This window comes from Phacochoerus africanus, chromosome 1 (genome assembly GCF_016906955.1).
Source record: "Phacochoerus africanus isolate WHEZ1 chromosome 1, ROS_Pafr_v1, whole genome shotgun sequence".
NCBI classification, from domain to species: domain Eukaryota; kingdom Metazoa; phylum Chordata; class Mammalia; order Artiodactyla; family Suidae; genus Phacochoerus; species Phacochoerus africanus.
Window position 1 is genome coordinate 153,761,561 of NC_062544.1, and position 12,056 is coordinate 153,773,616.

The 12,056-nt window shown below is 41.9% G+C and overlaps 1 protein-coding gene across 3 annotated transcripts in view; it reads left to right on the top strand.

Moving 5' to 3' along the window:
• Nucleotides 1-12,056, top strand: part of ACP3 (acid phosphatase 3) — a 94,918-nt gene that overhangs the window by 37,623 nt on the left and 45,239 nt on the right. For 2 of the 3 annotated variants that reach the window (XM_047782676.1, XM_047782685.1), the window contains exon 10: nucleotides 1,927-2,093. In XM_047782676.1, coding sequence (XP_047638632.1) covers nucleotides 1,927-2,093 — 167 coding nt within the window. Of the gene's footprint in view, nucleotides 1-1,034; nucleotides 1,074-1,926; nucleotides 2,094-12,056 lie in introns of those variants that run through there. The other variant, XM_047782695.1, reaches the window with a different exon arrangement.

Sequence of the window (12,056 nt, forward strand, 5' to 3'; positions counted from 1 at the left end):
CAGCTGGTAGGAAGGGATGTGAGGGTGAAGAAGGCAATCTGCTAATCAGGCACCTCAGCCCATAAGGGCCATATGCTCCTTCTGCTTACATTCTACTAGCTAAAACTAGTCACTTGGTCCCTCTAAGTGTGGGGCAGTCTGGGAAGTGCACTCACTTCTCAGCCGTGAATGTATCCTATGGAAAGAGAATCGTGAATTTGGATGGACTATTAGTCATCTTTGCTTTATGAGATAAAAGATGTTATCAAACAAGTTATTTTATGTTCGTATAATATTAGAACAGTTTTTAGAAACACATAAGTGAATATTTGTGGTCACGACTCTTCTTATGGCTTTTTAAAGTGATTTTTTAAAATTTATTTTTAAAAATTTTATTGGGGTTTAGTTGACTTACAATGTTGTGTTAGTTTCAGGTGTACAGCAAAGTGAATCATTTATACACATACATATATCCATTCTTTCAGATTCTTTCCCCCTATAGGTTATTACAGAATATTGAGTAGATTCCCTGTGCTGTACAGTAGTAGGTCCTTGTTACTTATCTATTTTATAATAGATAAAATATTATTAATCCCAACCTCCTAATTTATTCCTCCATCCCACATTTCCACTAAAGTGATTTTTTAAGCCTTCTTTATTTTTTTATTACATTTTATTTTATTTTATTTTTTATTTTTATTTTCTGTCTTTTTGCCTTTTTCTAGGGCCACTCCCACGGGATATGGAGGTTCCCAGGCTAGGGGTCCAATCGGAGCTGTAGCCACTGGTCTATGCCAGAGCCACAGCAACGTGAGATCCGAGCCGCGTCTGTGACCCACACCACAGCTCATGGCAATGCCGGATCCTTAACCCACTGAGCAAGGCCAGGGATTGAAACCACAACCTCATGGTTCCTAGTCTGATTCGTTAACCACTCAGCCACAACGAGAACTCCTAAGCCTTCTTTATAACACTATCCCAAAGTTGCAATTGTGAGGTTACTACCCTAAGAAGAATCACTAAATTCCACTTGAATTTCTCTCCTACCTCTTTAGCGAATGACTGCCAGAGGCATCTCCTACTGGATTTACAAGGTTGGTTCTGGCCAGGGGTCTTTCCTTAAGCAGTATGTTGTTTTTTGAAACAAAGTAGTGAGAGAGTCCTCCTCAACGTAAGCAAATGTAAGGACTTGAATATACACCCACCAAATCTTTCTGAGGTATTATTTTAATGTCTTGGATTTCCTGTCACGGCTCCGCGGTTAACGAACCCCACTAGTACCCATGAGGATTCAGGTTCAATCCCTGGCCTTGCTCAGTGGGTTAAGGATCTGGTGTTGCTGTGGGCTGTGGATTAGGCTAGTAGCTGCAGCTCTGATTTGACCCCTAGCCTGGGAACCTCCATATGCTGCAAAAACAAAATAAAACAAAACAAAACAAAACAAAAAAACAAAGTCTTCCTCTATTTTTGAGCACATATGTTATATGTTATTCAGTTCTGTGTTTCTGGCCTGGTTAAGGAGAGAGGGTAGATACATTCATTCAGGGGGAAGACTGAAATAAATATCTAGAGAGAAAAAAGAGCAAACGAGAAGCATGAGAAGGAGAGAATAGAAGAAAGAAAACCCACCCAGCCATCTGCCCCCTAATTCTTTCTCAAAGGTTCACCAAATCACCCCCAAATATTGCCTCTTAGCTCCTTCTCCAATGAAGCAGCCCAGTCCTAGCCTTCTATATCCCTGTTCATCTAACAAACCAGCCTTCCCAGTCTGGCCCATGTGCCTCAATCCCCCTCTTCCCACAACTAAGTTGGCTACTCTCTGCTTGTTCCCATAAATTCTTCCAACTAGTCCTTCAGCTGACACCTTACAGACCAGGTGGAAAGAAATTCAGTGGCAGTTCAACAACACAGAACTAACAGAGCTCTTCCCTCTACTTCCTCCCCCAGGGAATACTTTGTAGAGATGTACTATCGGAATGAGACTTGGCATGAACCACATCCCCTCACGCTACCAGGATGCACCCTAAGCTGCCCTCTGAAGAAGTTTGCTGAGCTGGTTGCCCCTGTGATCCCCCAAGACTGGTCCGCAGAGTGTGCCACGAGCAACCATGAAGGTACCAAGGACGTTATGCATTAGGGTAATGGGTAGCTCTGCAGAGAGGGCAGAACACCCTTGCTCCGGGAAGTTGGTGCTTTGAGAGTATAACTTGGCCTCACCCCCATCTTTGAGAGAAATAGGTTTGAGGTGATAATGGTATGTTTCAGAGACCCCAACTTCAGGCAACTTCTACCTTTCCACCTGGCCCTCCCCCTACTTGCCACAAACGTCAACCTCTATCAACACAGGAGGCAGTCCTCAAGCAGAAAGCATTTACTTGGGATCAAAGAATCATAACCCAGGGCACACACATCAAACTGAAACAAAGTTAGAAATGTGAGAGTGGTTCTGAATACCTTCCAGAAAAAAAATCTTACTGGAATGTTGAAATATGGGTGTGATATCTGTTCTGATATTTGTATAAGGCTCTGATTCTGATATCTTCAGAAAACCAAAGCAAACTCACAGGTTCTGCTGAAACTACTTACAAGAAAAAATCCTGTTCAAACATTCTTTAGAATCCTGTAGATTTGCATGTGCAGATGCAACACGTCTAGAGAATAGCATCTTATGTTACCAGCATGAATAAAGATGAAATGGTGTCTAGAGATGGTTTCTATGGATGCCAGAGTCTAGAACAGAGCCTTTCTCTCGTCTAGTTGTGTTTATGCGTTTGTTGTGTTTATTTCATTAACACATCAACTGATGTGTTTATTCGTGCTATTTCTTTTCCAAGAAAATATTTGGCCTTGGGGCCATCATTTAATAATCCTTTCTCCTCCCTGCATGTAAGCCAATGTGAAACAGTGAATAAAGTCATTATTAGGAAGTTCAAAAGCATTGCTTTTGTAATGCTTTTTAAAGTGTGTGTGGGGAGTTCCCATGGTCATCGTCGTTGCTCAGTGGTTAGCGAATCCAACTAGGAACCATGAGGTTGCGGGTTCGATCCCTGGCCTCACTCAGTGAGTTAAGGATCTGGTGTTGCTGTGAGCTGTGGTGTAGGTTGCAGACGCGGCTCGGATCTGGCATTGCTGTGGCTATGGCGTAGGCTGGCAGCTACAGCTCCGATGAGACCCCTAGCTTGGGAACCTCCATATGCTGTGGGTGCGGCCCTAAAAAAATAAAAAAACAGATTAAATAAATTTTGAAAAAATAAAGTGTGTGTGTGTGTTTAATTAGCATAAAATTCCTGAAAGACAGATTTTAGGGGCCCTATTTTTTCTCATTAAAGTGTAGTCGATTTATAATGTTGTGTCAATTTCTGCTGAAAAGCAAAGTGACTCAGTCATGTATGTATAATTTTTATATTATTTTCCATCATGGTCAATCCCAGGAGACTGTATATAGTTCCCTGTGCTATGCAGTAGGAACTTATTGTCTATCCATTCTAAATGTAATAGTTTTCATTTGTTAATCCCAAATTCCCATTCCATCCCACCCCTTCCTCCCGTCCCCTCTGGCAACCGCAAATCTGTTCTCCATGTCTGTGAGTCTGTTTCTGATAGGTTTGTTTGTGCCATATTTTAGTTTTTACATGTAAGTGACATCATATGGTATTTGTCTTTCTCCTTCTGACTTACTTAGAATAATAATTTCTAGCTGCATCCATGTTGCTGCAAATACCATTATTTCATTCTTTTTTATGGCTTACTCCATTCATCTGTCGACAGGCATTTAGGTAGTTTCCATGTCTTGGCTATTGTGAATAGTGCTTGGAATATCGTGAATAGTCCATATAGGTGCATGGATCTTTTTGAATTGTAATTTTGTCCAGATATATGTCCAGGAGGGGGATTGCTGGGTCATATGGTAGTTCTATATTTAGGTTTCTGAGGAACCTCTATACTGTTTTCCATAGTGGTTGTACCAATTTACACTCCCACCAACAGTGTAGGAGAGTTCCCTTCTTTCCACATTGTCTTGAGCATTTGTTATTTGTAGACTTATTACTGTTGTCCATTCTGACTGGTTTGAGATGGTGCCTCATTATAGTTTTGATTTATATTTCTCTAATAATTAGTGATGTTTAGCATTTTTTTTGTGTGCCTGCTGGCCATCCATATGTTTTCCTTAGAGAAATGTTTATTTAGGTCTTCTGCCTGTTTTTCTTTTTCTCTTTTCTTTTTAGGGCTGCACCTATGGCATATGGAAGTTCCCAGCAGAGCTACAGCTGCTGACTTACACCACAGCCACAGCAACACCAGATCAGAGCCACATCTGCGACCTATACTGCGGCTCCCATCAAGGCCGGATCCTTAACCCACTAAGCAAGGCCAGGGACCAAACCTGCATCCTCATGGATGCTAGTCGTGTTCTTAACCCACTGAGCCACAACTGGAACTTCTCATTTTTCAATTGGTTTGTTTGGGTTTTTGTTGTTGAGTTGTGGAGGTTGTTGTAATTTTGGAGACTAAGCCCTTGTTGGTTGTATTGTTTGCAAAAATTTTCTCCCATTCCATAGGTTGTCTTTTCATTTTATTTATGGTTTCCTTTGCTGTGCAAGGCTTATAAGTTTGATTAAGTCCATGGGGGCTCTATTTTTGTTTTAGGGTTTTATTTCAATATAACAGGAGGGGAAATACTGATGTAAAGTTAAATTCCTAGCTTAAATGAATGTTCTAAGTTGAAAATGTATTTACTTTGGACTTGGCTACTTCAAATAAAGGCTAAGCTGATGGACAGCTCTGCTCCATCTATTTAAGATGGAATTGGCTGAGAAAATGACGTTGTGGAGAAGTAAAGTGATACCTACCACACAGAATAGCAAAGATTACGTGTTGTGACTCCAAGGGTTGCTATGGGAACAAGAGCTACCTGGATTTGGAAGGAGAGAGGCAGTTAAGACTGTCGGGGGAGGCTTCTTACAAGAGCTGACAACTATACCATATTAAATCAGTTTGGATGGAGGTTTCTTCTAATGGCATGGTACAAGGTGCTAAAAAGACCTTTATGAAATATGCTGGTGGCTTGAAGCTGGAAAGGAAAGGGGAATTACTTGGCAGAAGATTCAGGGTCCAAAGATATTCCCACAGGTTTCCTTCAAGGGGCCAATTTTATTTTTATTTATTTATTTATTTAATTTATCTTTTGCCTTTTTAGGGCCGCACCTATGGCATATGGAGGTTCCCAGGCTAGGGGTCAATCAGAGCTGTAGCTGCCAGCCTACACCACAGCCACAGCAATATGGGATCCGAGCCTCATCTGCGACCTACACCACAGCTCACGGCAATGCGGGATCCTTAACCCAGTGAGCAAGGCCAGGGATCGAACCTGCATCCTCATGGATGCTAGTCAGATTCGTTTCCACTGAGCCATGACAGGAACTCCCAAGGGGTCAATTTTAGTGAGACAAAATGTCATCTCCACAAGAACATGGATTTTTTTTTTTTTTTTTCCTTTTCTAGGGCCGCTCTGGCGGCATATGGAGGTTCCCAGGCTAAGGGTCTAATTGGGAACTGTAGCTGCCAGCCTATGCCAGAGCCACAGGAATGCAGGATCTGTGAGTACACCACAGCTCACAGCAACGCTGGATCCTTAACCCACTGAGCAAGGCCAGGGATCGAACCCGCAACCTCATGGTTCCTAGTCGGATTCGTTAACCACTGCGCCACGACAGGAACTCCAAGAACATGGATTTTTATTTGTTGTGTTCTCTCCTGCAGTGGTCCTCAGTACCCAGAAAAAAACTGTCTGTGTCTGACATAGATTAATGTTCAATAAATATTTGCTCATGAATAGACAAGTTAGTTGCCTTGTCTCCCTGAACCTATTCTTTCTATTCTTGTTTGTTTGTTTGTTTGTTTTAATGGCTGCAACCATGGCATATGGAAGTTCCCAGGTCAGGGATCTAATCTAAGCCACAGCTTCAGAAACACCAGATCCTTAACCTGCTGTGCCAGGCCATGGATCAAACCTTTGTCTCTGCAGCAACCTGAGTCACTACAGTCAGATTCTTAACCCACTCAACACAGTGGGAACACCTACCTTTTCTGTCTTGATTAGTAGCACTACCCAGTAACCTGGGCGTGATCAGGTTATCACTGCCTCCTTCATTCTCCACAGCCATTTGTCACCTCTTCTTATCAAATCTACTTTTTTTTGTCTTTTTTTGTGTCTTTTTCTAGCATATGTAGGTTCCCAGGCTAGGTGTCGAATCGGAGCTATAGCCTGCAGCCTACGCTAGAGCCACAGCAACGCAGGATCCGAGCCACGTCTGTGACCTACACCACAGTTCACGGCAACACCAGATCCTTAACCCACTGAGGAAGGCCAGGGATCGAACCCGCAATCCCATGGTCCCTAGTCGGATTCGTTAACCACTGAGCCACTACAGGGTCTCCTCTTATCAAATCTACTGCAGAAAGTTTGTAGAATTCTTTTCCTTTGAATACCAACACCAAACATCCTATATCCAAGTAGAGTGAATTATAATTAAGCAGCAAAATATATTAATAAAGAGGAAGCTTAGGGATTGGTGTGCTGGAGCTAGTGCATAGAGATCTCAAGACTGGAAAGTGTGTTCAGTGCCTTCACTTTGGTGGTTTGAAATTGGTCATGGAGTCATGTGTGGGTATTTTCACCACAGAAATCAGTAGATGCCACAAATTAGAGTTTGGGGGTTGTGTTTTTGGTCCAATTTACCAGCACACCACTGGTTTTAGCCCATAGAAAGTTTGTTAAAAGTCTATAACAGGAGGTGGTCTCCAACAAAGTGAATTCAGTACTCAAACTTCTTTGAGGAAAAAGGATTCAGGTTGTTCTCTAGGGTCTCAAAGAGTGATGTGAGAAGCAGCAGGTAAACATTTTAAGAAGACAGACTGTTCAGTGTTGGGGAATCCCTGGGACTAGAAGTGTCCACTGGGCTGGATGCCCACTTGCCTTGGCACAGACACTATAAAGCAGCCTGAAGTGTGGAAGTTTGTAAGAGTTGACTGACTTTAGGAGGACCACCAAACTTAGCAAATAAAATTACAGGATGCCCAGATAAATTTGATAAATAGCTCTAACTGCTGAATTTTTATCTTATTGGGAAAGAAAAGGTGAATTCAAGACATTAATGGTGTCCTGAGAAAGCCAATAGAGGAAGCAGGACAAAACTATTAACAGGACATATCCTGTGCATACAGAATTCCTGACAAACCCTACTCCTTTGGGTACTTCCATCCATAACATTCTACCTGTGCTTATGAGCAGTGTTTTTACCAAGTGCTGGTAGATCCAGTTAACTTCATTCTCATATCAATCAAATTAACCAGAGCTGCAGTTCTCTTGTGGCACAGAAGGTTAAGAATCTGGCATTGTCACTACAGTGGTTCAAATCACTGCTGTGGCTCAAGTTCAACCCTGGCCTGGGAACCTCCATATGCCGTGGGCACAGCCAAAAAAAGAAAAGAAAAAAAAAAAAAACACTAACCAGAGCCTGTGCTGGGAAATTCGTGATAGGTCCGAGTTTCATACTGTATTACCTGTAAATAATAAAATTCTTTTTTAATAAAATGGACTTCCTGTCATGGCTCAGTGGGTTAAGAATCTGACTAGTATCCATGAGGATGTGGGTTTGGTCCCTGGCCTCACTCAGTGAGTTAATGATCTCAGATTGCCATGAGCTGAGGTATAGGTCACAGATGCAGCTTGGATCCCACGTGGCTGTGGCTGTGGTGTAGGCCAGCAGCTGCAGCTCCAATTCGACCCCTAGCCTGGGAACTTCCATATGCCACAAGTGCAGCCCTGAAAAAAAAAGAAAAGAAAAGGCTTCTTTAATTCCAAAATTTACACAGTCAGACCTTCTTCACCAGCTCTCTCCTGACCCCATCTCTATCTCCAACTCCAATTTTTTTCATAGTAAAGAGATTTACTGGTAAGAAGTTCCAGTTTCCTCTCATAATATTTGTAATGCTGAGACTCTGTTGCATATAGACACGGCTGGGATTCAACCAAGAACTTTTTTAAAGGCAGGATCCATACCTTTTTCCTCCTTGAATCTTCAGCCAATAGGCAATGCCTAGAACCTGGTGCCTTCAATCAACACCTGTTAATTAAATAAATGTCCCACCCTCCATACCTAGCTTGGCTTCTTCATGGCTAAGCCCAGATATCAGAAGCCTGGATCTCAGTTGTTTAATGAATGGAAGAAAGAAGCTATGAATGAGCCTCGAATGTAACTACACTGTAGAGACTCACTCATTGACTATATAAGCATAAGTATATACCAACTCGTCTATGTCTTTGACCTCTGTTTCCTGCATGGTCACCTGGGCATTCTCCTGCTCCCCCACTGCTATTTAGAGCCTCTGTTCAAGGATATCCCTTCCAGCCCTCCTCCCTCCTCAGAGATGAAATCAAACATGAATGATGAGGACATGTTTCATGGTTCGTTAATGACACTGGGACCTTGCTTTGGTATACCCCAACTCACTCATCACCCCCACTCCTATCCTCAACCTAGGCAATTCTGGCGGTCATAATAATGGCCCTCCCCACACCCTGCCCACCTCACCTATATCCACCCTAGATCAAATCAACCACACAGCTTCTGCATTCTGATCTGCTGGTGGAGCTGAATGAAACCAGCTGTCACCATTTCAAACTATGAATGTTGCCCTTTCTATTCCGATCTTAGCTGGGTCTTTCAACCCTGCATGATAAATGTATTCATCCTTAGTGGACTCTTTCCATGTTTTCTACAGGAAGGTCTTGTTGATTTTGCCAAATTTCTAATTCCATCTTGGTTTCTTTGATTCTCATGAGATGATGTCCTGAAAAAAGCAAGATAATCCTTTGAAAACGCTTTCAAGTTCTCCTGTCACTGCCTCAAAATATCTCAGTGGATTTAACCTGCCTTTCTTGCTGACCCTCAGGAAAATATGTTCCTCCTTGAGTAACCTAATTCCTCTCCTCATGCATATGGTCCCACCTCTACAGTCTCCTTGGACTCTGATGAGTCTCCTAATTAGCTTCATTTTCTTTCTCTGCTCTGGCTCCCCTCTGCTATGAAAATGTCCAAATCTCTCATCAAGAGCACCTTCAAGTGCCTGCTCCCTCTCACCCTCTTCTATTCTAGTTTTCTCAAACTAATAGTTTATATTCTATTTCCTCATCTCCCTCTCACTCCTGAACTATTCTTTAAAATGATATTCATTCTTCCTTTATCTCTTTTTTGAAACTTTCCTTTTGAAAATCATCTGTGCCTAATTCCTCTTTTCCTTTTCCTGTCAGAAATCACTTATTCCTATTTTTCAGGGAAGAAAACTGAACCTCAGAAAATAACATGCCATGAATGGTAGGGTCAGGATTCAAACCTAACACTCTCTAACACCATGTTTCTACTACATTCTTTTCCCTTTCTAGCCACACTGTCTTGACAGAACATTGTAAATCAACTATAATAAAATTTAAAAAAAAAAAAAACACTGTCTTGTGGACTATTCCCTCAGGACAAATTCCCCAAAATAGGATTAGTGGGTCAAAGTATATTAATATTTGGTAAAGAAATATATTTATTACCTCTTATCTACTCTATATGTGCCTATGTAGCAGGCATTAAGTTTGCTGAGGAAACAGATTCAAAACCAGAAAATTTTTTCCATGTGACCTGTAGACCTTGACATGGAGGTGGGGAGGCAAGGAAGACACAGAAATAAAGAATTCAACAAGCCCAAACAATTAAGTATGGTAAATACCATAATGAAGGACACACAGGTAACTATAAAAGCACACAGCGATAGCAAGTAGCCTACGTCTAAGGGGCCAGAGAAGGCTTCGAGAAGGGGAAATGTTTAGATCAAAAACTGAGGGAAAGAAGGAGTTAACCAGGGAGTTCCCATCGTGGCGCAACAGAAACGAATCTGACTAGGAACCATGAGGTCATGGGTTCGATCCCTGGCCTCGCTCAGTGGGTTAAGGATCCAGTGTTGCTGTGAGCTATGGTGTAGGTCCCAGATTCTGCCTGGATCCCACATTGCTGTGGCTGAGGTGTAGGCTGGCATCTGTAGCTCCGATTAGACCCCTAGCCTGGGAACCTTCAGATGTGCGAGCACAGCCCCCCAAAAAAGAGAAGGATTAGCCAAGTGAGTGGAGATGAGGAGAGAAGAGAATGTTATAGACAAAGAGAGAAAATGTATAAAGGTCAGGAGGTTAAGGACAGTATGGGGCATTTTAGGAACTGGAAAAAGTGTGTCTGCTGAGAGTACAAAGATGCTGGAACGACAGGCATTAAGAGTCTCATAGGTCAAGTGGAGTAGCTCTGTCATTAAAAGGTTTTAGGCACAGGACAGAGGATGTGACTGGCCTCTGTATTTTAGACAGATCCCTTTGGTTCCAGTGGGGAATGGATGGAAGAGACGTGGCCTGAGGGCAGAAGAACAGTTGAAAGGCTGTTGAAATTAAAAAACAAACAAACAAACAAAAAACCGGTGTGAGTGAAGGAGAAAAGTAGAAATATTCAAAAGGAGAAAAGAAATAGGTGGGATAAGACTTGGGGATTAATAGCATGATGAAGAGGCTTTTAATACATATTGCCAAAATAGTTTTGCCAAAAGTCATGTCAATTTATGCTGCCTTCAGCAGCGTTCACACGTCCTCATATAGTAGAATGTTTCTTGTCAGTCATTACCAGTACTAGACCTCTTTGCAGTAAGATATAACTGATCACTCTCTTTTCTTAGACTCTAGAATACAAATCTATCAAACTCACAAAATCCTTTATAGTACAAGAGAGCATATCATTTTAAAAATAAATATGAGAGAGAAAGGAAGAGAAAGAGAGAAAATTCTTTGTTCTCAGAATTTTGTTGAGTTTCTATTGGATTTATAACTTCCACCAACCACCTAATTGATGGTGTCCCAGGGCTCTGTTCCTGGTTTCCTCATTCCACACCCATCACAAGCCACTATTACCCAGGAGTCTACCTTCTACTTCTATATTCCTTATTCCATCTATATTTAGATTTTTTTTGTCTTTTTTTTTTTTTTTTGCTATTTCTTGGGCCGCTCCCGCGTCATATGGAGGTTCCCAGGCTAGGGGTCCAATCGGAGCTGTAGCCCCCGGCCTATGCCAGAGCCACAGCAACGCGGGATCCGAGCCGCGTCTGCAACCTACACCACAGCTCACGGCAACGCCGGATCCTTAACCCACTGAGCAAGGGCAGGGACCGAACCTGCAAGCTCATGGTTCCTAGTTGGATTCGTTAACCACTGCGCCACAACGGGAACTCCTATATTTAGAATTTTAGATTTTTTTCCCAGCTGCCTACTGATCATCTCTACCAGGATAATAACCTATCTCAACCCTACATTTGAAACAAATCTTATTATCTCCTCTGCCCCAAATGGATCTGTTTGAATGTGCTTTCACTCTCAATTCACAGGCTAATCGTCATCTCATTCACCCAATCTAGAACCCATGGAGTGGCGTTGGCCACAACGTCTCCTTTACCAGTATATTTAGTCCATCACAAAGCCTGTCAATTCTACTTTAGGACTCTTGAATTCCCTCATCTGCATTCTCAGGGCCATATTTCCATTGCTGAGCCCTCAGGGTCTTGTCAAAGGCCTAGAGTATATTCTTAGGCCTAGAGTATCTTTTTTAAAAAAAAAAATTCATTGAAATACAGTTTATTTACAATGTTGTGTTAATTTCTGCTGTATAGCAAGTGATTCGGTTATACATATGTGTGTGCGTATATATATATAGATCACAGGATATTGAATATATTCCCTATACTATACAGTAGAACCTTGCTGTTCAGTTTTCCTTTTTTTAAAACACAAATTGGGCCTTGTCACTTCCATGTGTAATAATTAGTGATGATTTGCCCCATGACAAACTAGACCTTCTAAAACATGAGCCTCAACCTATATAACTAGTCTGACCTCACCACAACCTATAGTCCAGCCACATGCAACTGCTCATTCATTATTTCCCAAAGACACCCTCGTGCAAGTCATTCTGTCACATGACAAAATCTTATTTACCTCAAAG